Source organism: Salvelinus namaycush, chromosome 19 (assembly GCF_016432855.1).
Source record: "Salvelinus namaycush isolate Seneca chromosome 19, SaNama_1.0, whole genome shotgun sequence".
NCBI lineage: Eukaryota > Metazoa > Chordata > Actinopteri > Salmoniformes > Salmonidae > Salvelinus > Salvelinus namaycush.
Window position 1 is genome coordinate 15898053 of NC_052325.1, and position 23142 is coordinate 15921194.

Genomic DNA, 23142 nt, shown 5'->3' on the forward strand with positions numbered 1-23142 from the left:
AACCCATTCCACCTGGCTGCATTATTTATTGATCATCTACTTTCTACATATTAAAGACCAGTGGTTGTAGTTAGATGACATAAAAACACATGTGTACCATTTCTGGCTAGACACACACACCTCTGATGATGTATCTGAATAGGGCAGAGGCATATTTATGTTACTGGTTGGTTCCACCCGTCTACCCATATGTTGTAAACATGCCTTTGAACCATCTGGTTTGTCTTTAATTGTCATGCTTGCTCATACAGAGCTGGAACACAAAGCTATCAAATGGTAGGTTTCTGGACGTTGTCTATCATCTTAATATGATGTTATATGATGTTATATTATATACCCACAATTTTCCCCCCTCCCCGACTCTAATTTAGAAATAATAATTGTATTGCCTTTCTCTTTGAAAAAAATATATAATTTCAGTTCAGAAAACAAGGGTTTGATAGTTTTTTAATGTGTTTATTGATGTGTTCACTGGTTTGATTTGAGTGTGTGTGTGTGTGTGTGTGTGTGTGTGTGTGTGTGTGTGTGTGTGTGTGTGTGTGTGTGTGTGTGTGTGTGTGTGTGTGTGCTTGGTGGGACTGTGGCTACTAGATGTTGTATGTGTATAAAAGGGGTGCTTAAATCCCAGCTTCCAGGTCTTCAGTACTACTGGTTTTACGTAATAGTAGTTCATTGATTGATTGATTTATTGCCAATGATTGGCCAATCCTTGATTAGAGGGTAGGAAGAAAAACCAGCAGTTCTGCGGACCCAGAGGCCCGGAATTAAGAACGGGGGGTGGAAAGACATGTGGAGAAATTTTAACATACAACATACAATACCTACATGAAATGATGGACAGATATATGGAAATTATGAAAATGATGGACAGATATATTGAAATGATGGACAGATATATTAAAATTATGAAAATGATGGACAGATATATTGAAATGATGAAAATGAAGGACAGATATTAAATGATGGACAGATATATTGAAATGATGAAAATGATGGACAGATATATTGAAATGATGAAAATGATGGACAGATATATTGAAATGATGAAAATGATGGACAGATATATTGAAATGATGAAAATGATGGACAGATATGAAATGATGGACAGATATATTGAGCCCCCGTTCTAATTGCTTAGATGGAAGTCATATCACGAGAGGGGAGTAATATAAGTCGCCCTGCAGCTAACTGGGAGGTCAGTTCTTTACATTTCTCTATCTCACTCTACCCCTCACACACACTTTCTCTCCCCTTCTACCCTCTTTCTGCTCCCTCTTTCTCTTTCTCTGCACTCTATCTTTCTTTCTGTCTTTTTCTCACCTGCTCTGCACTGCGTACTCCTTCTCGCCCTCTCTCTCTCCCCCTCCCTTTCTTTTTTCTCTCTTTCCCCTTCTCTTTCTCTCTCTGTGAGCCTCAGGGCTAGCCGTATGTGTTTCCTAGCTGTGTTCATGTTTCAGGAAGGGAGATGGCAGGAACTAGGGCCTCAGAGCGATCGCATGGACTCACCGTGGCTGACTGCACTAGTCTAACCTAACCATGTCTGGATGTGCCATGCTTGTTCATTTATCTCTCTCTTTGTTCTGTTTTGTTTTGGCCTCCTTTTTTGACACAATGTGATCTTGTTGTTTGCTTCGGTAGTCGTTCAGCCCAGATTGAGGTTTAGAGAGGTGTGTGCGGCGGAGGCTAGACGGTTAGTGGGTTTCATGGCTGTTTTCTCTGTGTGTGTCTCTCTGTGTATGTCGTGTGTGTGTGTGTGTGTGTGTGTGTGTGTGTGTGTGTGTGTGTGTGTGTGTGTGTGTGTGTGTGTGTGTGTGTGTGTGTGTGTGTGTGTGTGTGTGTGTGTGTGTGTGTGTGTGTGTGTTTAGCGGGCGATGATGCGGTTCTCGGAGCTGGAGCTGAAGGAGAAGGAGTGCGGGGGGGTGTGTGTGTCTGCAGCGGTAGCAGGACAGGAGTTGGCAGACCGCCAGCGGAGAGAAAGAGAGTGGGAACACTGCCAACACACCGCCAGGCAGGGAGAGAGGGAGGGTGAGTAACCCAATGCACACACACACACACACACACACACACACACACACACACACACACACACACACACACACACACACACACACACACACACACACACACACACACTTACAGCACTCAGCTAGGCAGGGTTTGTTCACAACACACATACACACACACACAGTGAGAGAAAGAGAGAGAGACGTGGAGAGAGTCTTATTTTTAAGGAGCATTTTGTGCTTATCTGTGTAGCGAGAGGAGGGGAGGATGAGATCGAGTGAGTGAGGGGGAGAGCTGAGAGGTTATCCAAGGCAAGTTATAGAGAGGGAAGAGGAATAGTTAGCGAGGGAAAGCGAATGGGAGAGAGGAATGGGAGCTAGAAAGGAATAGAGATTGTGCCAGAGAAAGAGAAGGAGAGAGTGCGAGGGAGGGAAAGAGAGAGGAAGAGGGATGTAGGGGGGGGTTACTTGTGTTGGCGGGGAGCCGAGCTGTGTATTGAAGCGAGCCCTGGACTGACGTGGGAGCCTAATTATGGCAGAGAGAGGGAGAGAAAGGGAGAGCTAGCGTCACGCTCTATGTGGGAAGGGCGTGGCAGGGTCATGGCAGGGGGTGGATGGGGGAGGAGAGAGGGAGAGAAAGGAGTGTTTTTGTCCTAAATAAAAAAAATCCTGGCTTCCTCTTGCCCCCCCCCCCCTCTCACTCTCCCTCTTTCTCTCTGTCTCTCTCTCTCTTTTTTCCCCATAGTGGGAGTGTCGTGTGAACGGTTAGACTTTTAGCTCCACTGACACTCTATACCCCATCAAAGTTTTATAGTCTGTCTTTAGAAGAGAATAAACGTTGGCTGCTGTTTAACAGCCCTTCTCTTTCTCTCTCCTCTCTCTTTCCCTCACTCTCTCATCGCCCACCATCTCTCACCTCTCTCCATGGCTTCTTTCTCCTCCGCTTTCCCCCTTCTCTCCTCTCTTGATCTTCCTCCCTGGTCTAGGTGGAAGGCAGGACTATGGGAACAACAGAGTCCCAGTCCTCCAGAGGTGTGGGGGCCATAGGGAGAGCCTGTACCCAGGGCAGGAGGCCTGGGAGGGGGATAGAGATGGTGCCAGAGAGGGTGAGGGTTGGCGATGTTCACCCCCAGTCCTGGCACTGGCAGACCGGCACCCCCAGGAGAAGGGTGGGCAGGGCATGGTACCCATTAGGAAACACACACACAGCCTACAGAAGGGAGAGGAGGAAGGAGAAAAGACCTCAGAGAAGGCCAGAATGAATTCAGGTGAGTGTGAGGGATGTACTTTTCACTTATCGACCCGTGTCAATGTGGCTCTTACAACCTTTTCTCTCCATCTCATCTTTTTGATCTCAGCTGTCTCTCTCTCATCCCTCTCTCTCTGTCCCTCCTCTCACCCCTCTCTCTCTGTCCCTCCTCTCATCCCTCTCTCTCTGTCCCTCCTCTCATCCCTCTCTCTCTGTCCCTCCTCTCATCCCTCTCTCTCTGTCCCTCCTCTCACCCCCCTCTCTCTGTCCCTCCTCTCATCCCTCTCTCTCTGTCCCTCCTCTCACCCCTCTCTCTCTGTCCCTCCTCTCACCCCCCTCTCTCTGTCCCTCCTCTCATCCCTCTCTCTCTGTCCCTCTTCTCACCTCTCTCACCCCCCTCTCTCTGTCCCTCCTCTCACCCCTCTCTCTCTGTCCCTCCTCTCACCCCTCTCTCTCTGTCCTTCCTCTCACCCCTCTCTCTCTGTCCCTCCTCTCACCCCCCTCTCTCTGTCCCTCCTCTCACCCCCTTCTCTCTCTGTCCCTCCTCTCACCCCTCTCTCTCTGTCCTTCCTCTCACCCCTCTCTCTCTGTCCCTCCTCTCACCCCCCTCTCTCTGTCCCTCCTCTCACCCCTCTCTCTCTGTCCCTCCTCTCACCCTTCTCTCTCTGTCCCTCCTCTCACCCCTCTCTCTCTGTCCCTCCTCTCACCCCCCTCTCTCTGTCCCTCCTCTCACCCCTCTCTCACCCTTCTCTCTCTGTCCCTCCTCTCATCCCTCTCTCTCTGTCCCTCCTCTCATCCCTCTCTCTCTGTCCCTCCTCTCATCCCTCTCTCTCTGTCCCTCCTCTCATCCCTCTCTCTCTGTCCCTCCTCTCACCCCTCTCTCTCTGTCCCTCCTCTCACCCCTCTCTCTCTGTCCCTCCTCTCATCCCTCTCTCTCTGTCCCTCCTCTCATCCCTCTCTCTCTGTCCCGCCCATCACCCCTCTCTCTCTGTCCCTCCTCTCACCCCCTCTCTCTGTCCCTCCTCTCATCCCTCTCTCTCTGTCCCTCCTCTCACCCCTCTCTCTCTGTCCCTCCTCTCACCCCTCTCTCTCTGTCCTTCCTCTCACCCCTCTCTCTCTGTCCCTCCTCTCACCCCTCTCTCTCTGTCCCTCCTCTCACCCCCCTCTCTCTGTCCCTCCTCTCACCCCTCTCTCACCCTTCTCTCTCTGTCCCTCCTCTCATCCCTCTCTCTCTGTCCCTCCTCTCACCCCTCTCTCTTTGTCCCTCCTCTCTGTCCCTCCTCTCATCCCTCTCTCTGTCCCTCCTCTCACCCCCCTCTCTCTGTCCCTCCTCTCATCCCTCTCTCTCTGTCCCTCTTCTCACCCCTCTCTCACCCCCCTCTCTCTGTCCCTCCTCTCACCCCTCTCTCTCTGTCCCTCCTCTCACCCCTCTCCCTCTGTCCCTCCTCTCACCCCTCTCTCTCTGTCCTTCCTCTCACCCCTCTCTCTCTGTCCCTCCTCTCACCCCTCTCTCTCTGTCCCTCCTCTCACCCCTCTCTCTCTGTCCCTCCTCTCACCCCCTCTCTCTGTCCCTCCTCTCACCCCTCTCTCTCTGTCCCTCCTCTCACCCTTCTCTCTCTGTCCCTCCTCTCACTCCTCTCTCTCTGTCCCTCCTCTCACCCCTCTCTCTCTGTCCCTCCTCTCACCCCTCTCTCTCTGTCCCTCCTCTCATCCCTCTCTCTCTGTCCCTCCTCTCACCCCTCTCTCTCTGTCCCTCCTCTCACCCCCCTCTCTCTGTCCCTCCTCTCATCCCTCTCTCTCTGTCCCTCCTCTCACCCCTCTCTCTGTCCCTCCTCTCACCCCTCTCTCTCTGTCCCTCCTCTCATCCCTCTCTCTCTGTCCCTCTTCTCACCCCTCTCTCACCCCCCTCTCTCTGTCCCTCCTCTCACCCCTCTCTCTCTGTCCCTCCTCTCACCCCCCTCTCTCTGTCCCTCCTCTCATCCCTCTCTCTCTGTCCCTCCTCTCACCCCTCTCTCTGTCCCTCCTCTCACCCCTCTCTCTCTGTCCCTCCTCTCATCCCTCTCTCTGTCCCTCTTCTCACCCCTCTCTCTCTGTCCCGCCCATCACCCCTCTCTCTCTGTCCCTCCTCTCACCCCCTTCTCTCTGTCCCTCCTCTCATCCCTCTCTCTCTGTCCCTCCTCTCACCCCTCTCTCACCCCCCTCTCTCTGTCCCTCCTCTCACCCCTCTCTCTCTGTCCCTCCTCTCACCCCTCTCCCTCTGTCCCTCCTCTCACCCCTCTCTCTCTGTCCTTCCTCTCACCCCTCTCTCTCTGTCCCTCCTCTCACCCCTCTCTCTCTGTCCCTCCTCTCACCCCCCTCTCTCTGTCCCTCCTCTCACCCCTCTCTCTCTGTCCCTTCTCTCACCCTTCTCTCTCTGTCCCTCCTCTCACTCCTCTCTCTCTGTCCCTCCTCTCACCCCTCTCTCTCTGTCCCTCCTCTCACCCCTCTCTCTCTGTCCCTCCTCTCATCCCTCTCTCTTTGTCCCTCCTCTCACCCCTCTCTCTCTGTCCCTCCTCTCACCCCCCTCTCTCTGTCCCTCCTCTCATCCCCCTCTCTCTGTCCCTCCTCTCACCCCTCTCTCTCTGTCCCTCCTCTCACCCCTCTCTCTCTGTCCTTCCTCTCACCCCCTTCTCTCTCTGTCCCTCCTCTCACCCCTCTCTCTCTGTCTCTCCTCTCACCCCTCTCTCTCTGTCCCTCCTCTCACCCCTCTCTCTCTGTCCCTCCTCTCATCCCTCTCTCTCTGTCCCTCCTCTCACCCCTCTCTCTCTGTCCTTCCTCTCACCCCTCTCTCTCTGTCCCTCCTCTCATCCCTCTCTCTCTCTGTCCCTCCTCTCACCCCCCTCTCTCTGTCCCTCCTCTCACCCCTCTCTCACCCTTCTCTCTCTGTCCCTCCTCTCATCCCTCTCTCTCTGTCCCTCCTCTCATCCCTCTCTCTCTGTCCCTCCTCTCATCCCTCTCTCTCTGTCCCTCCTCTCATCCCTCTCTCTCTGTCCCTCCTCTCACCCCTCTCTCTCTGTCCTTCCTCTCATCCCTCTCTCTCTGTCCCTCCTCTCATCCCTCTCTCTCTGTCCCGCCCATCACCCCTCTCTCTCTGTCCCTCCTCTCACCCCCCTCTCTCTGTCCCTCCTCTCACCCCCCTCTCTCTCTGTCCCTCCTCTCACCCCTCTCTCTCTGTCCTTCTCTCACCCCCCTCTCTCTGTCCCTCCTCTCACCCCTCTCTCTCTGTCCCTCCTCTCATCCCTCTCTCTCTGTCCCTCCTCTCACTCCTCTCTCTCTGTCCCTCCTCTCACCCCTCTCTCTCTGTCCCTCCTCTCACCCCTCTCTCTCTGTCCCTCCTCTCATCCCTCTCTCTCTGTCCCTCCTCTCACCCCTCTCTCTCTGTCCCTCCTCTCACCCCCCTCTCTCTGTCCCTCCTCTCATCCCTCTCTCTCTGTCCCTCCTCTCACCCCTCTCTCTCTGTCCCTCCTCTCACCCCTCTCTCTCTGTCCTTCCTCTCACCCCTCTCTCTCTCTGTCCCTCCTCTCACCCCTCTCTCTCTGTCTCTCCTCTCACCCCCCTCTCTCTGTCCCTCCTCTCACCCCTCTCTCGCTGTCCCTCCTCTCATCCCTCTCTCTCTGTCCCTCCTCTCACCCCTCTCTCTCTGTCCCTCCTCTCACCCCTCTCTCTCTGTCCCTCCTCTCATCCCTCTCTCTCTGTCCCTCCTCTCATCCCTCTCTCTCTGTCCCTCTTCTCACCTCTCTCTCTCTGTCCCTCCTCTCACCCCTCTCTCTCTGTCCCTCCTCTCATCCCTCTCTCTCTGTCCCTCTTCTCACCCCTCTCTCTCTGTCCCGCCCATCACCCCTCTCTCTCTGTCCCTCCTCTCATCCCCCTCTCTCTGTCCCTCCTCTCACCCCTCTCTCTTTGCCTCATCACCGTAGATGTTCAATCTCTCTTGCTCTGTCTGGCTCTCTCTCCCCCCTCCATCTTTGTTCCCTCTTTCTTTCACCCCCCTGTCTGTTCCAACCCTTTCTCCTTTTTCTCCCACAACTATTGTACTTCATTTCTCTTTCTCTCTGTCCCATCCCTCTCTCTGTGTGGCAGCCAGTTTAGCGAAGATAGAGACCGAGAGAGAGAGGATGCACAAGAGGAGAGGAGAGGAGTGAGAGGAGTGTTTAATCCTGTCTTTGAGTGGAGAGAAGGGAGGGAGCAGAACAGCCATTCTCTATTTTCTTTCAGCAGCGCCGTTCCTCTGCCACCTTCTTCAAAGCTGCTCTTTTCTTTTCAGATCCTTTCTTTCTTCCCTTGTGTGTTTGGGTTTCTGTTCTTTTTCCCCTTTTCTTTTGGCATGTGGTTGCACTCGCTGTCCCAGTGCTGGCAGGCGAGAGGGCTAGTCCTCCCTGGGGCATTTGAGAACCCCCCCACCCCACTTCTCTCTCTTCCCCCCTCTCTCCCTCTCTCTCTTACACACACACACACACACACACACACACACACACACACACACACACACACACACACACACACACACACACACACACATACACACACACACACACACACACACACACACACACACACACACACACAACGGCTTTCCTATGCTTAAAGTGAAGCTTACATGAGGCTTTACAGCTCATCAGCTTGTGAGAGTGGGCACCATGTTTGCCTTTGTGTCTTTTTTGTCTCTATGTGTGTATGTGTGTCCATGCATGCGTGTGTCTGTTTATGTTGCGCTCCTGTGTCTGTATGTGTCCTATTGTGTGTGTGTGTTCTCTGCTAACGTCCACTCTCTGGGTCGGTAGATGCGTGTGTGCTGTGGGGCAGTGAGCAACCTACGGCTCCTGCTACTAATGAGGATGATGATGATGAAGAGGTGAGGAAGCTGAAGGTGTGTATCGAGCTGAAGGGGCTCCGCCTCCGCAAGCCCACCTCTTCCTCCCCCGAGAGGCCAGAGGTCAAAGAGGAGAGGACATGGTCATCACATCACAGCCCCTCCTTCCTGCCCCGGACCCGACCCCCGACACCAACCTGGAGCCCAGCCCATGCCCCGCCCCCTCGGGATAGGAAGTTCAAGGTTGATCCGGAAGTGAAACCTCTGTCACAGAAGCCAGAGATCACAAAAAGCTGGGCCAGAGAGATGCTGGCTAATGGAGATGCTAAACGAGGTAGGCAGTCTGTCTGTCCGTCTGAGTTGTCTGATTCTGATTGTCTCTGTGGGGTTGTAGCCTTGTCGCCAGTGGTAGTGGGCTTTTACTGCTGCTATGTACAGTATGGAGCAGTCTTTACTGTGCAATAAGCTGTTCTATATATTTTGTTGTGTCCTTCGCATCTCCTCAACATCTCCTCTCTGACAGAAGTGTTGAAGCCACAGACAGAAGTTCATCTAGGCTCTCTATGGTTTAGCCTTCAATATCCCTGTGCTTTGTGATGCCACTTCCTCTCTACATTAGCGGTGTAGTCGGCCTGCCTGGGTTCAGGTGCTTTCCCTGCAGAGTGGACAGGAAGCGACATAGGAGGACCCTTCCTGCTGGCTCCAGGGGCCCTGTGAAGGTCTCTTTATGGTATTTAGAGTGTTTAGAGTGTTAGAGAGGCTGTGTCTGTGGTTAAGACTCTACCAGCTAACAACAAACGTTCCTATAACTTTAGAGAACGTTCCTTTAAGAGTATCATTAGGTCATTAACTAACTTTTTTATAGGAATGTTGCAAAAACATTTGTGTCCCCTCCCAAAAAATCATTACACATCACGTCTTGTTGCTTAGCCAATCAATGCTCTGATTAGTGAACCACTGATTCATTCACAGGTCTTTGTCTGTTTGGGATACTCACACAGTGCTTTGTCTGTTTGGGATACTCACACAGTGCTTTGTCTGTTTGGGATACTCACACAGTGCTTTGTCTGTTTGGGATACTCACACAGTGCTTTGTCTGTTTGGGATACTCACACAGTGCTTTGTCTGTTTGGGATACTCACACAGTGCTTTGGAGATAGTGTTTTCACCTTAGATATTTCACACACAGGATTGCATTGTGCATGTTCAATTAATCAGTCATTATTATTCAACATTTCCTCACCTGGGATTTGAACACACAGCTTCTTGGTTCACGGTATTCTGATCTTCCTGCTACACCTCCATGTCCGTGTCAGGTATCAATAAATCGGATTATTCTCTCATCATTGATTTTATTAGCTTATTTCAGCAATTGAAGGACTTTCTGTATAGTCTAATGTTGCTGGGCCATGTTGACCTGTTTTAATGATACTCCTGAATAATTATGATCAATCAAATATTTTCTTGAGTGTACTTTTAACCTTTACCGAACCTCAACCCCGTATCCGGGATCACCCCCCACCCCCCACACACTGATTAGCATAGCTAGCATAGCTTCACAAGTAGATAGTAGCATCTAAATATCATTAAATCACAAGTCCAAGACACCAGATGAAAGATACAGATCTTGTGAATAAAGCCACCATTTCAGATTTTTAAAATGTTTTACAGGGAAGACAAAATATGTAAATCTATTAGCTAAACACGTTAGCAAAATACACCACTATTCTAACTCCATCAGTTTCTTACTCCTTCAGGTGCTATCACCAATTCGGCTCAACTAAGATATTGATAGCCAATAACCTATAAAAAAAACCATCAGATGACAGTCTGATAACATATTCATGGTATAGGATAGTTTTTGTTAGAAAAAAGTGCATATTTCAGGTAGAAATCACAGTTTACAATTGCACCGACCATCACAAATCGACTAGAATTACTAGATAGAGCAACGTGTATGACCAATTTACTCATCATAAAACATTTCATAAAAATAGACAAAGCATAGCAATGGAAAGACCCAGTTCTTGTGATTTCAGACCATATTTCAGATTTTCTAAGCGTTTTTCAGCGAAAACACAATAAATCGATAAGTTAGCATACTACATGTGCAAACGTTACCAGAGCATCGATTCCAGCCAAAGAGCGCTATAACGTCAACATCGCCAAAAGATATTAATTTTTTCACTAACCTTCTCAGAATTCTTCCGATGACACTCCTGTAACATCATTTTACAACATACATATACAGTTTGTTCGAAAAGGTGCATATTTAGCCATACAAAACCGTGGTTACACAATAAAAATACTAGGAAATCAAGCCTCAATATGTCTGACGTCATCTATCAGAGTGATCTAGTTTAATTGAAAGCTAATCATATACTTGACTAAAAAATACAGGGTTGACAGGAATCGAAAGACAAATTAGTTCTTAATGCAACCGCTGATTTACATTTGTAAAATTATCCTTACTTTTCAATACAGGGTTCGCCAAGTGAAGCTACACCAAACAAAATGGCGAAATATGCGTTTAAAATATTTCGACAGAACAACAATTTATCATATTAAATATTGCTTACTATGAGCTGTTCTTCCATCATATTCTTGGGCAATGTATCCTTTCTATGTTATAAACGTCTTTTGGTCGATAGATGTCCTCTGTCCTTCGAAATATCCACTAACGATCGAACGGGACCCAAAAACGTGTCCAAAGTTTCAGAGTGCACAACAAAGAAATTCCTCAAAATCGCACTAAACGGATATAATTTCCTATAAAACGGTTTAAATTAACTACCTTATGATGTTTCTAAGTCCTATATCGAATTAAATTACAGACGGATACATTTCAAGTTGATAACCGAGCCTGTGAAAATGGCGTCCGGAGGTCCCTTCCTGCGTAAGGGCGAGCGTCGAAAGGGGGGCTACTCTCACTCCTTGGTCTTTTATAACCTCTGAGAGCTACGGAGAAGGCCCATTCCACTTCTCATTGGTTACTGACATCCAGGGGAAGGCGGGTGCAGTTCGTGTCGTTCCATAGGATAGACAGAGACCTTAAAAACTGATCTGAAACCAGAGCTTCGCTCTCAGACCTTTCACTGTCTGTCATGGATTTCGCTGTAGAAAGAGTTCTGGGTCACCCACAGACATCATTCCAACTTTGTATGAAACTAGAAAGTGTTTTCTTTCCAATAGAATTAATAATATGCATATTGTACGAGCAAGAATTGAGTACTAGGCAGTTTAATTTGGAGACGACAAAATGCTAATTCGGAACAGCACCCCCTGTAGTCGCAAGAAGTTAACAGAGCTGAGATTTACTTCAGAGTGCATTCACCCTATTGGTTAAACGTATCAAGTGGTTTCAGATCTACACAAGTGCCTAGGGAAGAGGGGTTTGTTCTGGACAGGGCCTAACTATACTGGCCCAATAAGCACGTGCCTGAGGTATATCCCTTATTGGAACAGTGGTAAGGGAATTTGTCATTGGTGCTAGTGGCTTGGGTTTGAGACCTGCAAGGGGAGTTACCTTACTGTCACATTCATAGCAATATATGTTGATGTCATGATTTGGCTACAGTTACAACAGACCTGATCTAAATAAAATGAGTTTCTCATTAGAAGGTGGGAATCTGGAGGATTACGCCTTGCGCACGAATTATAACCACATTTCCACTATCTTTCAAAAATGATCAGTATTTGTTCATTCATATACTGTAGCTTAGCATTTCTCCATTGTCTTCTTGAAATCCACACCACATACCATGTATGTCAAGTGATTCTGTTGCAATTTGTCTGTTTTTCCACATTAAAACTTGGAGATAGAACTCTGTGTTGTGCATTGTTTTGGTATAACTGGCACAATCATTGCTTAAATGGCAAATGTGAGAAAGTGAAGACATGCTACTGTGAATATACACATTTCTGACATTCTGAGAACATGGCAACCTAGGTATGTTTGTATCAGAAGCAACACCAGCACCTGGGCCATGTTCTGGCAACACGTTGGAATGTTCCAGATAGAACTGCAATGTGAGTTGATGTGATTCCTATTCAGAGACATGTTTGTTCTACATGATATATACAAAGATGATAGAGAGTCGTCTTGTAGCTGCTCAGCTATCGAGAATTCTACTGATTTCCATCTTCCAGTTAAAATACTTATTTTAATTCGATCAGATAGGTGTGTTGTAACCTGCACCAATGACCAACACCCTAACCGCTGTCCCAATAAGGGATATCTCTATGGCATTTGCTTAATGCGCCAGTATAGTTAGGCCCTGTCCAGAACAAACCCTAACCCCTCCTCCCGAGGCACTTGTGTAGATCTGAAACCACTTGACATGTGTAAGCAATGTGAATGCATTTTGAAGTAAATCTCATCTCTGTTAAAAGTACTCTCAAGGAACATTTTTATTGATCGTGGTGATTGAGGATTATCAGTAAAACAGGTCAATATGGCCCACCAACATCAGATAACAATACAGAAAGTCCTTACATTTTTTAAATCAATCAATCAAATGAATGATGAGAGAATAGTCAGATTAACTGGTAACTGGCACAGACATGCTGGCGTAGCAGGAAGCTCTGAATGTGTGTGTGTGTGTGTGGGGGGGGGGGGGGGGGGGGTTGTGTGTGTGTGTGTGTGTGTGTGTGAGTGAGTGAGAGTACGTCCTTACATTTTGTGTGTGTGTGTGTGTGAGTGAGTGAGTGAGTGAGTGAGTGAGTGAGTGAGTGAGTGAGTGAGTGAGTGAGTGAGTGAGTGAGTGAGTGAGTGAGTGAGTGAGTGAGTGAGTGAGTGAGTGAGTGAGTGAGTGAGTGAGAGAGCACGTGCACATGCCATTTAGAAATATGGGGGCAGGTGTAGTGTGACTAACGTGTGATGAATGACTGTTTCCCTTCAAGGCCAGTCAAATAGAGAGAGAGAGAAAGACGGAGAGAGAGTGTCAAACTAGGGCTTTCCCCGTGCTCACACCACAGCTGAGATAGTGAGAGATGAATAGACTAAGAAAGAGAGAGGGATTAAATAAGGAGATTAAGAAAGGGTATTACCTGCTGGCTTGATGATTCTGTGGTAACCACAGAGTGTGATTGACAGTGAGGCGTCACCCTACTCCCACCTATTCAATGACAGCACTACGGCAACCACTGTCCTGGGTTAATGAGGCGTAATATTCCACCACTGTGTGTACGGGTGAGTGTGTGTATACGGGTGTGGGTGTGACTGATGTATGTACGTGTGAGTGTATTGGGGGGAGCTTTAAGAGACCGAGATGTTCATCCTCATTAATAAATCAGCAGACGTAGAGAGCTAGTCGAGCTTTACCTCTGCACCCCTGTCCTTCAGTCTCTCTCTCTTTACCTCCGCACCCCTGTCCTTCAGTCTCTCTATCTTTACCTCCGCACCCCTGTCCTTCAGTCTCTCTATCTTTACCTCCGCACCCCTATCCTTCAGTTTCTCTCTCTTTACCTCCGCACCCCTGTCCTTCAGTCTCTCTCTCTTTACCTCCGCACCCCTATCCTTCAGTGTCTCTATCTTTACCTCCGCACCCCTGTCCTTCAGTCTCTCTATCTTTACCTCCGCACCCCTGTCCTTCAGTCTCTCTCTCTTTACCTCCGCACCCCTGTCCTTCAGCCTCTCTCTCTTTCCCTCCGCACCCATGTCCTTCAGCCTCTCTCTCTTTACCCCCGCACCCCTGTCCTTCAGCCTCTCTCTCTTTACCCCCGCACCCCTGTCCTTCAGCCCCTCTCTCTTTACCTCCGCACCCCTGTCCTTCAGTCTCTATCTTTACCTCCGCACCCCTGTCCTTCAGTCTCTCTCTCTTTACCTCCGCACCCCTGTCCTTCAGCCTCTCTCTCTTTCCCTCCGCACCCATGTCCTTCAGCCTCTCTCTCTTTACCCCCGCACCCCTGTCCTTCAGCCTCTCTCTCTTTACCCCCGCACCCCTGTCCTTCAGCCCCTCTCTCTTTACCTCCGCACCCCTGTCCTTCAGTCTCTCTCTCTTTACCTCTGCACCCCTGTCCTTCAGCCTCTCTCTCTTTACCTCTGCACCCCTGTCCTTCAGCCTCTCTCTCTTTACCTCTGCACCCCTGTCCTTCAGCCTCTCTCTCTTTACCTCCGCACCCCTGTCCTTCAGCCTCTCTCTCTTTACCTCCGCACCCCTGTCCTTCAGTCTCTCTCTCTTTACCCCCGCACCCCTGTCCTTCAGTCTCTCTCTCTTTACCTCTGCACCCCTGTCCTTCAGTCTCTCTCTCTTTACCCCCGCACCCCTATCCTTCAGTCTCTCTCTCTTTACCTCTGCACCCCTATCCTTCAGTCTCTCTCTCTTTACCTCTGCACCCCTGTCCTTCAGTCTCTCTCTCTTTCCATCCGCACCCCTGTCCTTCAGTCTCTCTCTCTTTACCTCTGCACCCCTGTCCTTCAGTCTCTCTCTCTTTACCTCCGCACCCCTGTCCTTCAGCCTCTCTCTCTTTACCTCCGCACCCCTGTCCTTCAGTCTCTCTCTCTTTACCCCCGCACCCCTGTCCTTCAGTCTCTCTCTCTTTACCTCTGCACCCCTGTCCTTCAGTCTCTCTCTCTTTACCCCCGCACCCCTATCCTTCAGTCTCTCTCTCTTTACCTCTGCACCCCTATCCTTCAGTCTCTCTCTCTTTACCTCTGCACCCCTGTCCTTCAGTCTCTCTCTCTTTCCATCCGCACCCCTGTCCTTCAGTCTCTCTCTCTTTACCTCTGCACCCCTGTCCTTCAGTCTCTCTCTCTTTACCTCCGCACCCATGTCCTTCAGTCTCTCTCTCTTTACCTCCGCACCCCTGTCCTTCAGTCTCTCTATCTTTACCTCCGCATCCCTGTCCTTCAGTCTCTCTCTCTTTACCTCCGCACCCATGTCCTTCAGTCTCTCTCTCTTTACCTCCGCACCCCTGTCCTTCAGTCTCTCTATCTTTACCTCCGCATCCCTGTCCTTCAGTCTCTCTCTCTTTACCTCCGCACCCCTGTCCTTCAGTCTCTCTCTCTTTACCTCCGCACCCCTGTCCTTCAGTCTCTCTATCTTTACCTCCGCACCCCTGTCCTTCAGTCTCTCTCTCTTTACCTCCGCACCCCTGTCCTTCAGTCTCTCTATCTTTACCTCCGCATCCCTGTCCTTCAGTCTCTCTCTCTTTACCTCCGCACCCATGTCCTTCAGTCTCTCTCTCTTTACCTCCGCACCCCTGTCCTTCAGTCTCTCTATCTTTACCTCCGCACCCATGTCCTTCAGTCTCTCTCTCTTTACCTCCGCACCCCTGTCCTTCAGTCTCTCTCTCTTTACCTCCGCACCCATGTCCTTCAGTCTCTCTCTCTTTACCTCCGCACCCATGTCCTTCAGTCTCTCTCTCTTTACCTCCGCACCCCTGTCCTTCAGTCTCTCTATCTTTACCTCCGCATCCCTGTCCTTCAGTCTCTCTCTCTTTACCTCCGCACCCATGTCCTTCAGTCTCTCTCTCTTTACCTCCGCACCCCTGTCCTTCAGTCTCTCTATCTTTACCTCCGCATCCCTGTCCTTCAGTCTCTCTCTCTTTACCTCCGCACCCCTGTCCTTCAGTCTCTCTCTCTTTACCTCCGCACCCCTGTCCTTCAGTCTCTCTCTCTTTACCTCCGCATCCCTGTCCTTCAGTCTCTCTATCTTTACCTCTGCACCCCTGTCCTTCAGTCTCTCTCTCTTTACCTCTGCACCCCTGTCCTTCAGTCTCTCTATCTTTACCTCTGCACCCCTGTCCTTCAGCCTCTCTCTCTTTCCCTCCGCACCCCTGTCCTTCAGTCTCTCTCTCTTTACCTCTGCACCCCTGTCCTTCAGTCTCTCTATCTTTACCTCTGCACCCATGTCCTTCAGTCTCTCTATCTTTACCTCTGCACCCCTGTCCTTCAGCCTCTCTCTCTTTCCCTCCGCACCCCTGTCCTTCAGTCTCTCTCTCTTTACCTCCGCACCCCTGTCCTTCAGTCTCTCTATCTTTACCTCTGCACCCCTGTCCTTCAGTCTCTCTATCTTTACCTCTGCACCCCTGTCCTTCAGTCTCTCTCTCTTTACCTCCGCACCCCTGTCCTTCAGTCTCTCTCTCTTTACCTCCGCACCCCTGTCCTTCAGTCTCTCTATCTTTACCTCTGCACCCCTGTCCTTCAGCCTCTCTCTCTTTCCCTCCGCACCCCTGTCCTTCAGTCTCTCTATCTTTACCTCTGCACCCCTGTCCTTCAGCCTCTCTCTCTTTCCCTCCGCACCCCTGTCCTTCAGTCTCTCTCTCTTTACCTCCGCACCCCTGTCCTTCAGTCTCTCTCTCTTTCCCTCCGCACCCCTGTCCTTCAGCCTCTCTCTCTTTACCTCCGCACCCATGTCCTTCAGTCTCTCTCTCTTTACCTCCGCACCCCTATCCTTCAGCCTCTCTCTCTTTACCTCCGCACCCCTATCCTTCAGCCTCTCTCTCTTTACCTCCGCACCCCTGTCCTTCAGTCTCTCTCTCTTTACCTCCGCACCCCTATCCTTCAGTCTCTCTCTCTTTACCTCCGCACCCATGTCCTTCAGTCTCTCTCTCTTTACCCCCGCACCCTGTCCTTCAGTCTCTCTCTCTTTACCTCCGCACCCCTATCCTTCAGTCTCTCTCTCTTTACCCCCGCACCCCTGTCCTTCAGTCTCTCTCTCTTTACCTCCGCACCCCTGTCCTTCAGCCTCTCTCTCTTTACCTCCGCACCCCTATCCTTCAGCCTCTCTCTCTTTACCTCCGCACCCCTATCCTTCAGTTTCTCTCTCTTTACCTCCGCACCCCTGTCCTTCAGCCTCTCTCTCTTTACCTCCGCACCCCTATCCTTCAGCCTCTCTCTCTTTACCTCCGCACCCCTATCCTTCAGTTTCTCTCTCTTTACCTCCGCACCCCTGTCCTTCAGCCTCTCTCTCTTTACCTCCGCACCCCTATCCTTCAGCCTCTCTCTCTTTACCTCTGCACCCCTATCCTTCAGTTTCTCTCTCTTTACCTCTGCACCCCTGTCCTTCAGCCTCTCTCTCTTTCCCTCCGCACCCCTGTCCTCCAGTCTCTCTCTCTTTACCTCCGCACCCCTGTCCTTCAGTCTCTCTCTCTTTACCTCCGCACCCCTGTCCTTCAGTCTCTCTCTCTTTACCTCCACACCGCTATCCTTCAGTCTCTATCTTTACCTCCGCACCCCTGTCCTTCAGTCTCTCTCTCTTTACCTCCGCACCCCTTTCCTTCAGTCTCTCTCTTTACCTCCGCACCCCTGTCCTTCAGCCTCTCTCTTTACCTCCGCACCCCTGTCCTTCAGCCTCTCTCTCTTTACCTCCGCACCCCTGTCCTTCAGTCTCTTTCTCTTTACCTCCGCACCCCTGTCCTTCAGTCTCTCTCTTTACCTCCGCACCCCTCTCCTTCAGTCTCTCTCTCTTTACCTCCGCACCCCTGTCCTTCAGCCTCTCTCTTTACCTCCGCACCCCTGTCCTTCAGCCTCTCTCTTTACCTCCGCACCCCTGTCCTTCAGTCTCTCTCTCTTTACCTCCGCACCCCTGTCCTTCAGCCTCTCTCTCTTTACCTCCGCACCCCTGTCCTTCAGTCTCTCTCTCTTTACCTCCGCACCCCTATCCTTCAGCCTCTCTCTTTACCTCTGCACCCCTGTCCTTCAGCCTCTCTCTCTTTACCTCCGCACCCCTGTCCTTCAGCCTCTCTCTCTTTATCTCCGCACCCCTGTCCTTCAGCCTCTCTCTCTTTACCTCCGCACCCCTGTCCTTCAGTCTCTCTCTCTTTACCTCCGCACCCCTGTCCTTCAGCCTCTCTCTCTTTACCTCCGCACCCCTGTCCTTCAGCCTGTCTCTCTTTACCTCCGCACCCCTGTCCTTCAGCCTCTCTCTCTCTCTCTCTCTCTCTCTCTCTTCATCCGTCTCTATATCAGTTTGCAGTCTCTTTGTTTATCTTTTTCTCTTTATTTCTGCTGTTTTTTTATAGTTCACAGTGAATGTCATTCTCTTCTTTTCTAAACGTGCATTCTTTCTCTCCCTCTCTCTCTTTCCTGTAGTTGGACTGCTCCCTTCAACCCAGCAGAGGGACAGATCTGCCCCCCAGGGGCCCCTCATGGGGCAAGGATGTGACTGGGGATCCAAGGAACCCAGGAGAGGAGGGCTGGGGGTGAAGACTGAGGGTCAGTGTCCCCCCCCCTCGGCCCCTGAGCCCCCCACCGAAGACACAGCCTCTCTCAAGCCCCGTCGTCATAGCGACACAGACAAACCCAAGGGCAAGCGACCGTGCAAGACCAAACACATCAGCCAGAGAGAGAGGGAGCAGAGGAGAGAGCTGCTGAACGGTGGCAGCAACCAGCATGGAAGCACTGATCTGGGAGCAGCTTTGGAGGACAAGGTGAGTGTGGTGGAGTCATTGGGGTTTCAGTGTTAACAGGTCTGTTGTCAGATTTAACAGGCTGGAATGGGCCTTGGAGAGACAGTGAGATAAATTACAGAGACAGTGGATCGAGGCCGCAAGAGGAGGGTTGTTCCACCTCAAAAGGCACAATAAAGAGGATTTCCACCCCCACCATCTCAGATTGTTCTGAAATCGTTATTGTAGTTAGAAATAGATACGATTAGAATTCCTGAAACATTATTTTGTTGAAATATAATTTGATCTCTGAGAAATTATGCTAATCGATTTGAACCAATCAGATAATATGCAATAAATATAGTACCCAACATTCGATTTGGATCAAACGTCTTCCTACCAATGAGTAGGACATGAGGAATACATTTAAAAAAAGGTCAAAAACCACCCACGGACCCCATGCCAAAGCCATCCCAACAACCAGTATACAGTATCAGTTCTCTATGTTAGACAAGTAGTATGAAGCTGTGGCTTGCCGTATTGCTTCTCCGTGCTATTTAATGTATTCCCTGTGAATCTGGTGATGTTTTTTTCCCTGTTCAGAGAAATTAGCCATTGAAGTCGCTTGCATTATTTAGCATGAAGTACTGTGAAAGTACCAGGTTTTGACCACTAGATGCTGCTGTTCCTGCTATACCGCCACACTCTTTATCAATTTTGCTGGTCTCGTGCATTTATTAACTAGACCACAACATTTCCTTTGCAATTTTGGGTAGAAAACCAATAGATCTCTCTCATTATGAAAATAAATTGTGTTGTTTACTCACAGTCGCATGGTATCCAATTGCGATCTTGTCTCATCGCTGCCACTCCCCAACGGGCTCGGGAGAGGCGAAGGTTGAGTCATGCGTCCTCAGAAACATGACCCACCAAGCCGTGCTCCTTAACACCTGCTTGCTTAACCCGGAAGCCAGCCGCATCAATGTGTCAGAGGAACACCGTTCAACTGACGACAAAAGTCAGCTTGCAGGCACCTGGCCCGCCACAAAGAGTCGCTAGAGCGTAATGAGCCAAGTAAAGCCCCCCCAGCCAAACCCTCCCCTAAACCGGACGACACTGGGCCAATTGCGCGCCGCCCTATGGGCCTCCCGGTCACGGCCAGTTGTGACACAGCCTGGGAACAAACCCCAGGCTGTAGCGACACTGCAACACTGCGATGCAGTGCCTTAGACCGCTGCGCCACTCAGGAGCAACCCAACTATCCTTGACTAGTCCAACAAGTGGCTGCTCTCTGAGAGGATCATCCCTATGCAATTCTCATATGAAGACTTTTCCTACAAGCCCAAAACTTAGATGGAGAAATGGGCTAGGGACTAAAATGTTGTGCTAACCCTAATAAAATAATGAATTTCATGGCAGTCTTATGTTTTTCAATAAAATGATCAGGAATTAGCTCTATATGTATTGTGATTAGTGACATATAACATTAAACACAACACAACCCAATACCATTACAATTGCAAAACACTATACAGTGTTTTTGGTACTTTTACCATTGAAGACCATTAGAAACCATAACATTGAAACCATTAGATCTGCTGTAGCCTAATGGTTTGCTTGTTCACCAGGAATGACCTAACGGTAACTAATACACACTTTTTTTTAAGGGTATAACCACATACAAAGTGTCCGTATCTTGGACACAGATTAAACTACTTATGGCTGCATCCCGCTAACGGGATCGATATGACAACAGCCAGTGAAAGTGCAGGGCACCAAATTCAAACAACAGAAATCTCATAATTAAAATTCCTCAAACATACATGTGTCTTATATCATTTTAAAGGTAATCTTGTTGTTAATCCCACCAAAGTGTCCGATTTCAATTATGCTTTTCAGCGAAAGCACTACAAACGATTATGTTAGGTCACCACCAAACCACAATAAGCACAGCCATTTTTCCAGCGAAATATAGCAGTCACAAAAAGCAGAAATAGAGATAAAATGAATCCCTAACCTTTGATGATCTTCATCAGATGACACTCATGGGACTTCATGTTACACAATACATGCATGTTTTGTTTGATAAAGTTCATATTTATATCAAAAAATCTGAGTTTACATTGGCGCGTTACATTCACTAGTTCCAAAAACATCAAGTGATTTTGCATAGCCACATCGTTTCAACAGAAATACTCATCATAAATGTAGATGATAATACAAGTTATACACATGGAATTATAGATATACCTCTCCTTAATGCAACCGAGGTGTCAGATTTCAAAAAAACTTTACGGAAAAAGCAAATCATGCAATAATCTGAGACGGCGCTCAGAACATAGCCAAATTAGCCGCCATGTTGGAGTCAACAGAAACCAGAAAATACATGATAAATGTTTCCTTACCTTTGATGAACTTCATCAGAATGCAGTCCTAGGAATCCCAGGTCCACAATAAATGCTTGATTTGTTCGATAATGTCCGTTATTTATGTCCAATTAGCTACTTTGGTTAGCGCGTTTGGTAAACGATTCCAAAGTCACAAAGCGCGTCCACTATAACTTGACGAAATGTCCAAAAGTTCCATAACAGTCAGTAGAAACATGTCAAACGATGTACTGAATCAATCTTTAGAATGTTGTTAACATACATCTTGAATAACGTTCCAACCCGGAGATTTAGATTGACTTCAGTTGAGCGATGGACGTGAACGCACGTGGTCAAAGCATGGTCAGCTCGTGGCAGTGGTGACTAATTCCTGTCTCCTTCGGCCCCCCTTCACATTAGAGTCATCAGACAATGTTCTATTGACTGTTGACATCTAGTGGAAGCCGTAGGAAGTGAAAACTCATCAATATCTCGCTGTAATTTCAATGAGAGCTTGGTTGAAAATCTGCCTCCTCAGAAAAAATCCAAACAGGAAGTGGAACTTCTCAGGTTTTTGCCTGCCATATGAGTTCTGTTATACTCACAGACATAATTCAAACAGTTTTAGAAACTTCAGAGTGGCACCTCTGTGCACCTTTCATCCAAGCTACTCAATACTGCCCCTGCAGCCATAAGAAGTTAAGCGTAAAAGAAGGATTAACTGATTTGCTTTCATGGAGGACTGGCTTGAATTGTGTAGATGACCATACAATTATTTTCATAATAAGCCAAATCTATTGGTTTTGTACCCAAAGTTGAAAAGTAAATGTTGTGATCTATTTAATATACACAAGAGACCAACAACATGTTTAAGAGTGTGGCGGTATAGCAGAAACAGCGGCATCTAGTGGTCAAAACCTGGTACTTTCATACAACTTTATGGTAAATAATGCAAGCGACTTGGATGACTAATTCCTCAGAACAGGGGGAAAAAATATAATCAGAAGGACTACATTACATAGTATGGAGAAACAGTACTCCAAGCCACAGCTTCATACTATTTGTCAAACACAGAGAACTGATACTGTATACTGGCTGTTGGCGTGTGATTGGCATTAAGTGTGGGGGGTCCGTGGTTGGTTTTATAATTTAGGGGGGGATTCCTAATGTCTTAAATCAGATGCTGGGTACAATATTTATTGATTATTATCTGAATCCGATAAATTACATTAAAATTGACCATTTGGGTGCATCAATTAACTTAATTTCCCTGAGATAAAATTGTAATTTCAACAAAATAATGTTTCAGGAATGCCAATCCTACCTGTTTCAAACTACAAACACAATTTCAGAACAATGTGAGATGGTGGGTGTCATGGGTTGCTGAAATGAGATGGAATGACTCAAGAAGGAGTGAAAGAGAAAAGGAGAATAGAGAGACAGAGAGAGAATGAGAGGGAGAATGAGAGGGAGACTGAGAGGGACAATGAGAGAGAGAATGAGAGAGAGAATGAGAGGTAGACTGAGAGGGAGAATGAGAGAGAGAATGAGAGGTAGACTGAGAGGGAGAATGAGAGAGAGAATGAGAGGGAGAATGAGAGGGAGACAGAGAGCGACTGAGAGGGAGAATGAGAGGGAGACTGAGAGGGAGAATGAGAGGGAGACTGAGAGAGAATGAGAGGGAGAATGAGAGAGCGACTGAGAGAGCGACTGAGAGGAGACTGAGTGGGAGACTGAGAGAGCGACTGAGAGGGAGAATGAGAGGGAGACTGAGAGGGAGACTGAGAGAGCTACTGAGAGGGAGAATGAGAGGGAGACTGAGAGAGCGACTGAGAGGGAGAATGAGAGGGAGACTGAGAGAGCGACTGAGAGGGAGAATGAGAGAGAGAATGAGAGGGAGACTGAGAGGGAGACTGAGAGGGAGACTGAGAGGGAGACTGAGAGAGCGACTGAGAGGGAGAATGAGAGGGAGACTGAGAGGGAGACTGAGAGGGAGAATGAGAGGGAGATGAGAGGGAGAATGAGAGGGAGATGAGAGGGAGACTGAGAGGGAGATGAGAGGGAGAATGAGAGGGAGAATGAGAGGGAGAATGAGAGAGAGAATGAGAGGGAGAATGAGAGGGAGAATGAGAGGGAGACTGAAAGGGAGACTGAGAGAGAGGATGAGAGGGCGACTGAGAGGGAGAATGAGAGGGAGACTGAGAGGGAGACTGAGGGAGAATGAGAGGGAGACTGAGAGGGAGACTGAGAGGGAGAATGAGAGGGAGACTGAGAGAGCGAATGAGAGGGAGAATGAGAGGGAGACTGAGAGGGAGACTGAGAGAGCGACTGAGAGGGAGAATG

The 23142-nt window shown here is 49.0% G+C and overlaps 1 protein-coding gene across 2 annotated transcripts in view; it reads left to right on the plus strand.

Moving 5' to 3' along the window:
* LOC120064169 (BCL-6 corepressor-like) overlaps window positions 1–23142 on the plus strand; it is a 72488-nt gene that overhangs the window by 28207 nt on the left and 21139 nt on the right. The window contains exons 4-8 of one of the 2 annotated variants that reach the window (XM_039014552.1): window positions 1139–1195; window positions 1866–2025; window positions 2990–3271; window positions 8073–8435; window positions 18138–18475. In XM_039014552.1, coding sequence (XP_038870480.1) covers window positions 1139–1195; window positions 1866–2025; window positions 2990–3271; window positions 8073–8435; window positions 18138–18475 — 1200 coding nt within the window. The remainder of the gene's footprint in view (window positions 1–1138; window positions 1196–1865; window positions 2026–2989; window positions 3272–8072; window positions 8436–18137; window positions 18476–23142) is intronic. The other variant, XM_039014553.1, reaches the window with a different exon arrangement.